Source organism: Vespula pensylvanica, chromosome 11, assembly GCF_014466175.1.
Source record: "Vespula pensylvanica isolate Volc-1 chromosome 11, ASM1446617v1, whole genome shotgun sequence".
In the NCBI taxonomy this organism is placed as follows: Eukaryota; Metazoa; Arthropoda; class Insecta; order Hymenoptera; family Vespidae; genus Vespula; species Vespula pensylvanica.
Genome location: NC_057695.1, coordinates 6578289 through 6593686, shown reverse-complemented (window position 1 = coordinate 6593686; position 15398 = coordinate 6578289). Strand labels below are relative to the sequence as shown.

Sequence of the window (15398 nt, the reverse complement as noted above, 5' to 3'; positions counted from 1 at the left end):
CTATATTTTGAGTTTTAAATAGGATTTAACAAAACCAAAAATTATTGAATTATTAAGAAACAAAGAAATCGTTTGAATATATAAATATGCAGAAATTGTTTAATCGATAAACATAAGCATTGTTTCAACAATATATTGATTTAATTTCTCAAATTAAAATAAATCATAAAGTTTACAAATTCTATACAAGCAATTCGTATAAGTAACAAATCAATGAATATTTAATCTTAGTAAATTTACTTTAATAAATTATTTACATAATCACTGCCATAAAATAAATCAAATCGAAAATTAATTATCAATACGTAACGAATCTTCAAATTAAAAAATATCTATTGAAATATTCAACCAAAGTAAAGCAAAGATATTATTCGTATAATTAAGAATATCTATAAAACAAAAATAAAAAAAAAAAAAAAGAAAAAAAACAACCAAAAATGTCAAGTTTCAATACTTCATAGCACACATAAAAGAACATAATACAAAATAAAACACAAATAAGATTATTCAACCGTGAATGGAAATTTCTACTACCTACAAAACTTTGTTTTGTGCGAAGATCCCTTTTGAAAACTTTTCCTTGCCATAATTTCAAGGAAAAAAAGAAAAAGGATGATAATAATAATAAAAAGAAAAATAAATAAATAAAAGTATAAACCAAAGGAAAGACAGAAAGACAGAAATAAGAAAGAGAGAAAGAAGAAAGGAAGAAAAGGAGAGAAAGAAAAAAAAGACGAACCTAACTCTGGAGTGCAATAACATTATTCTCTCTTTCTCTTTCTCTCTCTTTCTCTCTCTCTCTCTCTCTCTCTCCCTCTCTTTCTCTATATTCCCTTTCTTCGCGTTCGACGCACTTGGCAAACTTTCAAGAAAAATTCCGCGTGATCCGAAAGGAAAAGAGAACGCATCGAGTTTGAGCGTTCATAGGAAGGAGTTTAGAATGGAGATGAAAGGGGGTAAAAGGGGTGATAGTCGGAGGTAAGGAAGAAAGACCACCCTCTAACGTTTTCAATGGCCGTGCGTTATGAAATATTCCTCAAGCTTTCCCTCTCTTCTATTTTGTACTATTACGTTATTTCTTCCTCTAACTTCACCTCACCTACCTACCCACCCCCTCACCCATTCCATCACCCATCACCTTCCTACACCATCGTCCAAGAGTATCCTTAATTCCACTTTTAAATCGACGACATGGAATTTCACTCTGACTACGACTTCGTTTCTTGAAGGAATCCACAGAGAGTCGATAGACTTCGAGTTTGCATCTGTGAAAACATTTGCTTTGCGTTTACGTTTCTCACCCTCTCTTTCTCTCTCTCTCTCTCTCTCTCTCTCTCTCTCTCTCTTTCGCTATTTCTCACTCTTATCAACTCATACCCTCTCTCTCTCTCTCTCTCTCTCTTTTTATCACACACTTATATATATATGTATATACATATATACACATACACGTACACAGTAGATTTCTTGGCACTTTCAGGACGGAATTTAATCAAAGTCACGACATTTGAGGCACGATCGTGTTACAACCGTCTAGAACGATTCTCCTACTTTTCTGTTCAACTATCTTCTCCTTCCCCACCCACTACTCCACCCCCTGGCTCCACTCCCACTGCCCGTTCTCGCTCAACGACCCAACGCTTCCTACTCGTGAGAATCCCTTGGCTGATTTCATTTATCGCAGTATCCCGAAGAGCGTGCTCGAAATAACGAATTGGGTTCATCGTGATCGACATTCACCGCTCGAGAATACTTTATTTCTTTTTCTATCTCATTTCTTATATATATATATACATATATATATATGTGTGTGTGTGTATATATTTACTTTATTTATCTAGATCGCTTTATATCTTGTCTATATAATTTTAAATTAATAGGTAAGACGATCGTGCGTTTAATTACTATTCGTTAACTATTCTCGATCTTTCTTGATAACCTGTTAATTACCTAGTTTCACGTAGTAACAGCAGTAAGCAAGAGCAGCTTGGTGAATAATAGGTACTTCGTCTCCTTCAACTTGGCCTTTCGGCAGCATAAGAAAGAGAGAGAGAAAGATAGAAAGAGAGAAAGAGAGAGGAAGAGAGAAAGAGAGAGATAGAACGGTTAGAAGAGTTTTATCATCAAGCTGTCTCGAAGATTTTCATCGGGTATGAAATTTCTTCGAGATATTAAGCCCGACGTCGAAAGTTTTAGGAGCTCGTTATACTACGAACTTCTACATACATACATATGTATGTATATATATATATATACATATATACATACATAGATACACACGTATATGTATAGTTACTATCTAGGAATATCTTTGAGTAACATGACAAAATGTTGCTTCCAACCGAACGAACTTGATACTTTGCAAATATCGAGATAGGATATATTTTTCAAAATGAGTATACTCGAGTTTCGTTTATTTTAATTTACGATTATTTAAATCGTACGATATTTCCTTTTTTATTCTTTCTTTTCTTTCTTTGTTATTATTATTACTCCTTTTTTTTTTTTCTTTTCATAAACAAATTATCGAAAAAAAAAGAATTTAAGAATCAACAATTTATATCAATGATCTTGACGATAACGATTTCATTTTAATGATTTTGATTCGATCATTATAGTATACTTCTCATGAACATTATTCAAATCATTATTTTCATATATATGTATACATATGTTGGAATCGAATGCAAATTTAAGAGGATACCACGTAGTTTTGATCTTAGCTATTCGTAACTCTAACATCCTTTAAATTTTGTTTCATCTCTCTCTCTCTCTCTCTCTCTCTCTGCCTCTCTCTTTCTCCGTCGACAAACTTCGATCTACGAAGTTTGACGAGGCACGCCTCGCGTAACTTCGAACCCGTTCAATATTTTCAAATCCACGTTCCTCGATTATAGTTCGTACAGGACCAAGAAGAAACTTAGCTACGTGATTTGTGGTATAGCACTAGATAAATCCACTTCTGATTTCCTTTTCTCAAGTTTCTCCGTACTCGTTTTTTTCATTTCTTTTTCCTTTTCATTCGGGTCACGATCGAACGATCTTTATCGATTATCTCTAAATTAATTTCTAGTTATAACGCTATAAACGATGTTGGAAGATTTCTTACATTTTTATTATTTTTATTTTGTTTTATTAATAAGATCAGGACGAATTTTTTATCTGCGAGATTTCTTCGAAAGGGAAAGAAGTATTTTTGTTTTTTCTTTTTTTTTTTTTTGTTTTGCATACAATTTCTGGATGCAAAGTTTATTATGTCTTTGTTTTTTTTCTCTTTGTTTTTAGTTTATTATACAGATACCAATAGATTTTATTTAACGAATTTAATTATTTTTTGTTTGTACCGATAGATTGCAAATGTACTGTTTACTTTATTATACATTATACATTCGATATTTATATTCTTCTTTTTTCTTTGTACTTTATTATGGCAACAGATTTTATTTTTAATAAATTCATTTATTACTTTTTTATATACGTAAATCCAACATTTATTTTTTCTTTACTTCGTGATTATTAGATTTTGTTTAAACAAATTTAATTATTATTTTTGTTATACTTGTAAATTCAACGATTTTTTTATTATTATTATTATTATTACATCTATAAACTTTGGATTACAAATTCACTTATTTTTATTTTTTTTATTTACTTACTTTTATATTGTATCTTTCATATTTTACTTTTTATTATTAACTTTTAGACATTATTAGAAAATGTACATTTCTGTCATTGTCATTAAATTCTTGTTAACAATGGCTATCTTCTTAATAACAATGGTAAAATGGTTATCTTTTGTAAGAAATTTCTTGAAAGAAGTTTAGTAACAATTATTTTTAATAACAGTCATTTCTTGTAAGAAATAACCATACAAAAACGGGAAAAGTCACATTCCCATTATTTCGGATTTTGGTTATCCGAATGTCATAAGTTTAACGATACAATGAAGAAAAGACGAAAAGGAAGAAAAGTGACCTAAGCCGATGGTCATAAACGGACCATTTATTTCATTGCTTTTAAGCGTCATAAAAGTGACAAGAAAGAGATAGCAACTGTACAATGTTAATACAAAACTATAAAACGAACCGAAAAAATTAAAGAAATGTGCAACCTTATACGTTCTAATACCTTCTAATACAATGTAACAAATGAACACAGAACTTTAAAATAAACGATTAAAACTGTGAATCGACTCCATTAATAATTAATACAACCAATTGTTATAGTTGTTTTAATTGTTTCATTATTAATACTTAATCGTCATATATTATTATTAATATATAATTGTATATAAAGTATTAATTACTGAATATTTAAAAACTTGGAACATATGCCGCATACTTGCCAAATTTTTCTTTTTGTACTTTACTTAACCCTGCCATAAATCATAGTATAAGGATCAACCACGGTCACCTTTAAAATTCACAATAACAAAATCCATTTCTCTTTGTAATACCAATGGTCAGAAGGTAAATTTTAGGATCAACCAATGAAATATTTCTGGTTTCCCCCACTCTCATAAAATACCTACCCTCTCCACGAAAATATCAATAGGTGGGGGAAACTTAGATTTTTACTTCGAAGAACCATCAAATTTTGTTGAAACATTCAACTCGAAGTATTCGTCGAGAGAACAGTTGCTCAGTTGCTAAATTTCGTAAACGTCAGTCAAACTCAAGACTAGAACGGTTAAGGCAACTCTAAAATTATTTTAAGAGGTAAATAGTCTAATTTAACATCAACATCATTCAACATCTAATCATTGTATACGCGTTTGTTAATAATATTTTATTTTTATACAGAAGATCAAATATTCGTCGTACAGGATTCTGACTCTCCATCTTCATTAAAATATCTTCATTAAAGCGAAGAACACAGATACACTGGTGAAAATTTTCCTTCAAGGACATCAAAGTGGTCGTGGACAAATTATATATAAAAATTGAACCAGAAGATACAAAATCTTATAGAATCCTGGCGAAATTCATCGATTGAAAGCGACTGAAAGCAACACGTTTGAAAGTTACAATCCAAACGCTGATTTCAAACACTACTAGAAAATATCATTTTCAAAGTAACATCAAATTTTGAAATAATGATATCACTAGTAATTATTATTCTCTCTATTCTTATCTTTACCATTATATTTGGGCTCGGCAAGGAATTTCTGTTTAATTTTTTTATTTATATATGTTCACCTAAAATTTTCAAGAATTTTATTAGATTTAATACTTTTATCAAGCTATTATTTTTTATTCTGACTGAAGTACCATGTTTCGTAATTACACTTATTTATTGTATATACTACAAAATCAATAAGTTTATACAATGATTAAACATGAAAAAATATCACAATTCAAATGAACTAACAATATAAATAAAGAAGTTTAACGAAGAACGTTTCCATTTCGTTTTCATTTAAATTTCTCATCTTTCATCCAATCCCGCAGTGGTCAGATTTTTACACCTTTCGACTACGTGTAAGTCGATACTTATTCCTTTTCTCTCTCTTTCTCTCTCATTTTCTCTCTCTCCTTACTCATTCACTTTCAATGCGGTTTACATTTTGTATCAATTTTCACGTCTCCGCGTATCTCGTCTGAAACGTTCTACGAACATCTTTTTCTTGTGATGTGATTTTGTAAACAAAAAAAAATAAATAAATAAATAAAAAAGAAAAAACAGAAAAACAAAAAATATATTAACAAACGATTAATTATTTTATTATGAGAATATTATACTGTTAATGTTATATTAACGTTTGTGTATATTTTGATATATTTCCAATATAACGATATGACCCAGTTAAATATATATATATATATATATATATATATATATATATTAATTGATTTATTAATTTAAAGAACTTTTCAATCACTTTCCTTCATTGAACAATTTTCATTTCATAGGCTATAGTCGGAAAATTGTCTTTTACCAAAGGCAGTTATTTGACGAATCGAAGTTACATGACGTCTTTTCGTGATCGAGAGAATGGCCGCAGAAAGATTGGAATCGGACGATTAATTTTGGAAAACGATAACGGAACGAAGCCAGTAACTTGATGGGAGAGAGAAAGAGAAAGATAGAGATAGAAATATAGAATACAAACTCTCAGTTTAATTTCAGAAGCAATCAGAGAAAGAGGTCGTTTCGTTTCGTCTCTCTCTTTCTCTCTCTCTCTCTCTCTCTCTCTCTCTCTCTCTCTCTCTCTCTCTCTTATTCTCATTCTTTCTTTATTTTTTTCTAATTTCTTTAAGAGATTCACTCGTCTACTTGACGAGAATGAATTGACAATAATTTTGAAAATTATTATTAATTTTAAAAAATATTTATATTATCTATTGAATGATTAATTTTATATACTATTGCATTAATAAATAAACTTTATATATATATATAATTATAAAGTTAATTTAAGATATAATATAATTTATGATATAATATAAAATTTAAATATAAAATGTAAATTGAATTAATATATTTAAAAAGATATTATCTCTCGTAATTAGTTTAGCTTATCTCTTTTATTCTCTAAGAATTTTCAACCATTGGTTCAACCTTTAAAAATATTTGCTCACGTCTAATAGTATTTTTCTTTTCTTTTTTATCCTCTTTATTCTTTTAAATATATCATTTGTATTAAACGAATAAGTTATACGTACAATCGTATTATTAAATTACAATATTATGTAAAACTTAAATATATTTGAAGAGTAGTTATCCCTCGTAATTAGTTTAACTTCGTTTTTCTCTATTATTAACACTATTTTTTTCTTTCATTCTCTTCTAAAAGTATTCAAATATTGTTAAACGTACAAAAATATTTTTTTTTACATCCGGAAAATTTTTTGTCTTTTCCTTTTTTTTTTACATTAAAAATTCTATTAAACGAGTTAAATAGTCGTAAAATAATTATTAATATCATAAATATAATAAACATAAAGAGAAATTATCTCTCGTAATTAGTTTTGTTTCATTCGTCTGATTTCCTTCTATTTTATATACAAATATATACATATATATTTCTGGTTATTTGTTACTTTTATCTCTCTCTCTCTCTCTCTCTCTCTCTCTCTCTCTCTCTCTAATTCTCTCAAGAAAGTCCATAAGATTCGTTAATCTACAAAATTATTTACTTTACAAAACTTTACAATACTTTTCATATAATTGCATTAACAAAGCAAGTTTTAATAAATGATTTAAAAAGAAATTACTTCGCAATTAGTTCCATTTTATTTCCTCTATTTTTCTTTCGTACGCACACACAAACAAACAAACGAACGAACGTACGAACAAACCAACGAACAAACATACACACATTCGTAGATTATTTTCTCTCTTTCTCCGTTGTAATAGTACGGGAAATAACATCGACGTTAATTCGTTTCTACAGCAAGACGTATGATCCTCCGATAATGGCCCGTTCGTCGTATTCTCCCCTTCATCGCCATTGGTGGTCGTTACCACTCGCCTATTCGCCTATCAAATTGCACGGATCGAAAACGAAGCTGTTCGTTGTACGTTTCATTGTATATGTGCCCTGTATGTCCATGTGTAACTTGGATATAACGCGTACGTGTTCTATACGTATTGCGTTACGTCGGAGTTGTGACTCCGATCGTTTATCGAATCATCGCCGTGAAAATTCGTGGGAAAACGCGTTGTAATCATCGTCGATCATCGAATACATCGGATCTCACCCTCATATGCTGCACCCTTTCGCGGTTTTATTAATTAAATCACGTTCCATCGAGACTCGACTCGACTCGAAACTAATTAATCGGACGACTTTCTGACGAGTGAATCTCACCCTCTCTTTAGTTATCTTTTTTTTTTTTTTCTCATTTTCGTTTTCGTTTTCGTTTTCGTTTTCGTTTACGTTTTCGTTTTCGTTTTTGTTTTCCTTTTTGATCTCGTTTTTTTGTTTTGACTTTTTCTTTGTTTATACTATCGTTATATTTTATTGTAACAATTTTCTTTCATCCGTAGAATAAACAATTAAAAAGTTAAAATGTAAAGATTAAACCGAGACAGATCCTTTTTTGACGAGTTAATCTCGTCCTCTCTTTCGTTTCTTTTCTTTTGGACTTTTTCTTTGTTTATACTATTGTTCTATTTTATTGTAACAATTTTCTTTGATACGTAGAATAAACAATTAAAAAGTATAAACGTAAAGATTAAACCGGGACAGATATTTTTGACGAGTTAATCTCATCCTCTCTTTCGTTTTTCTTTTTCTTTTCTTTTTGACTTTTTCTTTGTTTATACTATTGTTATATTTTGTTGTAACAATTTTCTCTGATAGCTAGAAAAGGTAATGAAAAAGTAAAATTGTAAAGGTCAAACCGTAACAGATTTTTTTGACAAGTTAATCTCATTCTCTCTTTCGTTATCCTTTTCTTTTTCGTTTTTTTTTTTTTTTTTGGCTTTTTCTTTGTTTATACTATTGTTATATTTTATTGTAACAATTTTCTTTGATCGTTAGAAAAAATAATTAAAACGTAAAAATGTAAAGATGAAAGCGGAACAGATTTTTTGGACGAGTTAATCTCATCCTCTTTTTCGTAATTCTTTTCTTTTTCTTTTTTTTTAATTCTTTTGGCTTTTTCTTTGTTTATACTATTGTTATATTTTATTGTAACAATTTTCTTTGATCGTTAGAAAAGATAATTAAAACGTAAAAATATAAAGATAAAACCGGAACAGATTTTTTTTTGGCGAGTTAATCTCATCCTCTTTTCCATTATCCTTTTTTTTTGTAATTTTCCTATCGTATTATCCTTATATTATCCTACTTATCCTTTCCTTCGTTTTTCTTTTTGTTATTTATTTGTATAATTCTTTTTTTTTTTTTATTTTCTCGATTATAACAATTCTCTTTGATCATTACGAAAAAGGACATAAATAAGTAAGAAAATAAAAAGAAAATTAGGTCATATTTTTTGACAAGTGGATTTTATCCTCTCTTTCGTTAACTTTTTTTTTCGTTTTTGTTTTTAATTTCTTTTTCAGGTGTTTTTTTTTTTTCCTTATCGATCTTTTCTATTATAACAACTTTCTTCGATCCTCAGGAACAAAAAGAAACATAAAAAAGCAAAAAAAATAAAGACGAAACTAGGTCGTACTTTTTGTCGAGTCGGTCTCATTCTCTCTTTCGTTATCCTTTGTTTTGTTTTTGATTTCTTTCATTTTATTCGCTATCGATCTTTTCGATTATAACAATTTTCGATTATTAAAAAAAAAAAAAAGAATATCATGAAAGAATAAAGATAAAACTGTGTCAAATTTTTTCTTTTCTTTATATCTGCGAAAGTTTTTCAAGCTCGTCGCTTGCTACGGAATATCATCTTTATTTCTATCGAAATTCTAATTTGAAGATTCTTTTTTTTTCTTATATTATATTAAACATCCTCTTTTTCGACTCTTAAGAAAATAGGAAAAAGTTCCATAGTTCATTAACGAATCGTTCAAATCTTTTTTAAAGTTCTCGACTGTGGGATGAAGTTGCGCTCTTTATTCCTTTCTTCTTTCTATTTCGAAATATATCTCGATCGTGAGAAAAAATAAAAATAAAAACATATACATAAAAAGAAAAAAAAAGGAAGAAATATATAAAGCTGAAACAAGATATCAATTTTTTTTCATTATATTTTCATAGTTTCTCAATGTTCCTCGTTTACTACTGTATATCTATCTAATTATCTATGTAACTATCTATCTCTCTTGAAATATGTACCAAATTAAAAAAAAAAAAAAAGTTAAAAAATTTCCTTCCATCGTTAACAAAGAAAATAGAAAAAAAACTGAAACAAAAAGAGAGAGAGAGAGAGAAAGAAAGAAAGAGAGAGAGAGAGAGAGAGAGAGAGAGAGAGAGAAAGAGAAAAGTAAAAGCAGAAAAGCATTTTTTCTCTTTTTATTTTCAAATCTTTCAACTACATTCTACGTTCATTATCGAGCATCTATCTCTCCGTCCTTTTTTTTTCATTTTCTTTTTTTCCTTTCCTTTTTTTTTTTTATTTCCGTCAAAGTTCTGAATTAAAGAGAAAACCGTGCGATCGCTTTTGTATAAAAATTTTCTTCGATAGTAAAAAAAAGAGAGAGAGAGAGAGAGAGAGAGAAAAGAAAAAAGATGAAAAAAAATATAAAGAAAAAAAAAAGAAGTGCCATCTTTCATAATCTATTATATTTTCAAATTATTCAAACTTATCGTTCATTATTGAATTTCTTTCGATCGCCATTCATTACTCTCTCTCTTTCTCTCTCTCTCTCTCTCTCTCTCTCTCTCTCTCTCTCTCTCTCTCTCTCTCGCACTCATTTTCTTTCTATCTCCGCCATCTTGTAATAATAAATTCAAAGATATTGTCGATAAAAAGAACCACTTTCGGTCATTAAAAAAAAATTAAAAAAATATATATATAAATAAATAAATAAATAAATAAATAAATAAAAGCAGAAAAAAAAAGAAAAGACTAAAAGAAAACCAAACGAAAAATAATAATCCAAGGAAATAATATTGGAGAAAAAAGAAGAAGAAGAAGAAGAAGAAGAAGAAGAGGACGAAGAAAAGTTTCACCTTATACCATTTTAATATTTCTTTTTTCAACAACGAAAGAGATACATACCCTTCGCTTCATAGAAATCTCTTTCTTTCTCTCTCTCATTCTCTCCTTCTCTCTTTTTCTCTTTCTCTCTCTTCATCTAATTAAAAGAAGAGAACGTAACGTCGGCAGTCTTCCCTTGGGAGAGGGATGAGAAAAAGGAGAGGGATACAAGATGGAAAAGAAGGAAGGGTAGAAAGAGAACGAAGAAGAGAGCCCCTACAAAACAAAAGACTTCTTATTTACCCTCGATCGTAAGATAAAGTACTCATCGACACGCGAAATTCGCTAATGATCGGCCACGGGCATTGTTCTCCTCGACGCTCTTGCGACGGTCAAAAGGAAACTTATTACGCTTATTAACTTGGCTTCCGTTGAGAATTATGAAAGAATGGATGAGTGAGATAAATAGATAGATAGATAGATAGATAGATAGATAGATAGATAAAGAGAGAGAGAGAGAGAGAGAGAGAGAGAGAGAATAAAACGAAAAAATGAAATCGCATTGACCAAGCATCGAGCAATCAAGTCGACTAGCAGTCTAACTAATTAGACGAATAAGATAATCCTACTTTTTTCTTGTTTTATTGTTTTTTTTTTTTTTTTCAATCGTTAAAATGAAAAGTAACCAATCTTACCCTATTCTGCTTTTCTTTTCCAGGTGCCGAAGATGTGTTCAGGTTTACGGGGAACGAAACGCACACAGATTACTTTCGGCTGGTGCTCAGGGATGCCAACTATCTTCTGGTTGGTGGAAGGTAAATATAGAATTCATTTTGTTGGAATGCTATTAATTAAACGGATCAACGTTCGGATCGTCTTCTTTACTTTGATTTCTATTACTGTCTGTTAATTTTCGAAGGTTTATATTACGTGGATTAGTACGTGTATAATTTATGCGTGTTTGTTATTACAATATTGGATCTTATCGAAAGTTTCGTTCGTTTCGTTGATTTTCTTGTTTTTGTTTTTGTTTATTTAAGAATAATCTGAAAATTAATGATTTTATACGCATATGGTATACGTAGATTAATTTGTAAGTACGCGTTTCGTTTTATTATTTTTATTTAAAAATTATTATAATATGCAAAAAGCTTGTGTTATATACGTATAGTATATATGTCTTAGTATGTATGTGTGCGCGCGCGCGCGCGTGTGTGTGTGTGTGTTTGTGTGTTCGATTGTATAATATTTAGATCTACCAAAAATTCTGCTCCTTTTTTCTCTCTCTTTTTTCTTTTTTAAATAATCTTTTTAAACAGAAATTTTTTGTTTAGACTTAATAATTCCGTATGAATTTTTGTCGATGGGGTATCATATTAATTAGAAGCGATCGATAACTAATCATTTCTATTATTATGTTTTATTATATAAATTATTTTTCTTCGTGAAGTTTAATTATTTAACTAATTAATTATTAATCAAGATCTCGTTAAAAACGTTATATACGTTCACGCAAATATCTTTTACTCTTTATCTTCGATCTTCATCAGCCGATAAATTATTTCGATTACTTTACGATTAATTAACATTCTCAAAAAGATACATATATATATATATTATTTGGATTTGTATTAGTTTATTAATTAAAATCTCCCATCATTAAAAATCTATTTTTAATTCGAAAAATTCATCTTTCCTATGTACGTTCTAAAAGAAAATTGTTCGACTAATAATCGATCAATATAGCGACGTTCATCGAATGAGTGATAGTTCGTAATTACGATAGTAATTAAATTTCGAACGTGTTACGATCGTTGAGAACGAGACGATACGTCAACATCGAACTCGAAAACTCTCCTCTCTTTCTTTCTTTCTCTCTCTCTCTCTCTTTCTCTCTCTTTATCCGTTTTATTATATACTATAATCATCTTGTTCGAACATGATTCATCGATTTATATCTACGAAAGAAATAATTAAACAAAAAAAAAAAAAATAAAATAAAATGAAATAATAATAAAAGTGAGAAAGAAAACGATTAAAAATATATTAAAGTAGAAATTCTTACGGCAAATTTTTCTACAAATTATTTTCGAATATAAATTAAAGCACTTTAGATACGTACGTACATGTACACGCTCTTTAACCGAATGATAGCACGTCTGAGAGAATACTACGATGGAATATATTTTAAATTAAACATAGTATGAGTCAATCTTTGTATGTATACCTATGACATAATCACGTATACCGAGAAACTATTGTTTTTGTCCGATGGTATCGAAAGATTTACTAGAAAAGAAAAGAAAAAAGAAAACATAAACACTAGGTATTACGACTCGAACGAAATAATAACATATTAAGAACATTTTCACCTTCGTAATCGTAGTCGTAGTCGAACTGCTCATCGAAACGAAGAACGGAGATTATTATTTAATTATTATTTAGTGATTAAATTATATTTCTTTATAAGTAAAGATTCTACTTTTTTATTCTAACAGTTAAAGTATTAATCGTATTAATATTCATAGTATAAGTATGAATATTTTTAATATTAACGATTGAATTACAATGAGATTATTTATATTATATATTATTGTTAAGACGAGGAAGTGTTTTATTTATCGAAAATTATGATATTAGTGATAATCATAGCTAATTGGTTGATCGAATAAAAGTGAACAAGAAATGGCTAACTAATGGTTAAATTTAACTAGCGTCTAAATTACTCAATTAGTTAAAGTATTTCCATCGAAAATACTCAAATATTTTATTGTAACAAACGTGTTATCATTTTCTGCGTCGCAGAACGTATGACGTAGGTTCGTAATTTCGTCGATATTGATTCGAAGATACAAGAATTCGTGCACAAGAATGTGAATCGTTCATCTTTTTTCTTTTTCTTTTGTTCGATAGTTTAATAATAAGTTTAAAATTTTACGATTAGTTTTGTTAAAGGTGAGTCATGCTATGCGAAAGATCTAAACAATGAAAGATCTTTAACAATGGATAAAATGGATAATCGAAAGAGGATTTATATGGGATATTTGGATAAACTTTTTTTCCATAAATTGTTCGTATTGATATCATTATCGTTATTAACATATTCAAATATATATATATATATATGTGTGTGTGTGTATGTAAAAGTAGATACACCAGAAATATCAACATAAAATAATCCTAAATTTTTCTAAAGGAAAAGAAAAAAAAAGAAAGAAGAAATTATTTTTCAAAAATTTCCATGCGTTCAGATCGTCATGATCCAAAGTAAAAAAAAGCGATTTGTAAAATAACACGAAAAATAAAATTTCTTTGGTCGTATAAGACTTGTCTACAGAGATCTTATATAAATTAATCACAAATTATGTGATCTTATTTAAAAAAAAAATGGACTCACACCAGTTTCAAAATAAACGGTCCATATAACAATTAAAAAAAGGGGAATGAAAAGAGATTCTTTTTTTTTTTAATATAATTTTTATTTTAATATAATTTTTATTTTAATATAATTTAATTCTTATGTTATATGTTTAATATAATGTGTTCAATATAATGTTTGATACAATTTCTTTTTAATATCAAGATATCAAGTTTTTATATATTATATATCAATACGTTTAATAAGAACAAGATAAATATCGTAAAAACAATTAACTTTTCTCTTTTTTTTTTTTTTTTTCTTTTTCGTCGAGTACAAATCACCCATCGTCCTTTAGATCTTCATTTAGTCAACACAAAAATGTTTTTTCATTTTCTTACACTCCATACGATCAAACGTATTTTTTTTTTTTTTTTCTTTACTTCCCCATAAAAGCGCAGTCTATTTTTTATCAGTAAAGCCAATTGCATTACTTAATTAAGAACAAATTTGCAATTAAATAAAAAAATGAAAGAGATGATTCGATTTAGTTTAAGCTCCAATTTCATCAACAAAGTTCCCTTATACATCGAAATCGTTAATAAACTATTATTAATAAATAATTAAATACATAAATCTATAAGGTACATATATATATATATATAATACATTACGGTTGAGGTAATCCCATAGAAAATCGTATTGACTCGTATATCATTCGTTATCGTTTGATTTCAAATATCAGAAAAAATTCGATGATGAAAAAAGAGAAAAAAATGAAATATGATTCTCCCTTGAAATTCTCTCTTTCTCTTTGTCTATCTGTTTCTTGTACTCCCTTTATCATTTTTTCTCTCTTTTTAATTTTTTTACTTTATCTTATTTTATTATTATTTTTTTTCTTTTTTTATCAATCGACACGTCACCTCTGCGACATTGATTATTGATCAAACGAAAGATCGCGATATAATAGAGACAAAAAAAAAAGAAGGATAATAAAAAAGAGAAGAAAAAAGAAATATTGAACTAGATCTCTATTCAAAGTAATATGGAAGATCCTTAACAATGGTTAATTGCTTTTACCGTAACTATTCGTAACGAAACGTCTTTGTAAATTGCTTTTTCTTTACGTTCTTCGCGTAACATCGATACAAAGTATAATTGAAAATTGGAAATTAAACATTTCGAATCGGAGAAAACTGAACGGAACGACTAGTAATATTAAACGATCCACTCGAATGTATTCATTGGTAAGTACTTACTTTTAACTTTGTCTTTTGCGAGAAGAATTTATCTCTTGGGAACGAACGTGTTCGTGAACGAATAAATTCTATTTGTGATAACTACATATTTAACGATTTAACGGCAACGAATACGAGTTATTACTACGCAGATAAAAATGATGTCATTTTCAAATCGATATTAAAACTTATTCTAAAATTTTCTAACGGTTGAATAAATTTAATTAAGATTTGTTTTCTTTGTCTTTTTTTCTT

General features: G+C 28.6%; 1 protein-coding gene across 1 annotated transcript in view; it reads left to right on the top strand.

The window, feature by feature from the left end:
• The window catches only part of LOC122633127 (semaphorin-1A), a 256946-nt gene that overhangs the window by 227607 nt on the left and 13941 nt on the right, over nt 1-15398 (top strand). Inside the window, exon 2 of the mRNA XM_043820673.1 lies at nt 11263-11359. Within this exon, the coding sequence (XP_043676608.1) occupies nt 11263-11359 (97 nt within the window). The remainder of the gene's footprint in view (nt 1-11262; nt 11360-15398) is intronic.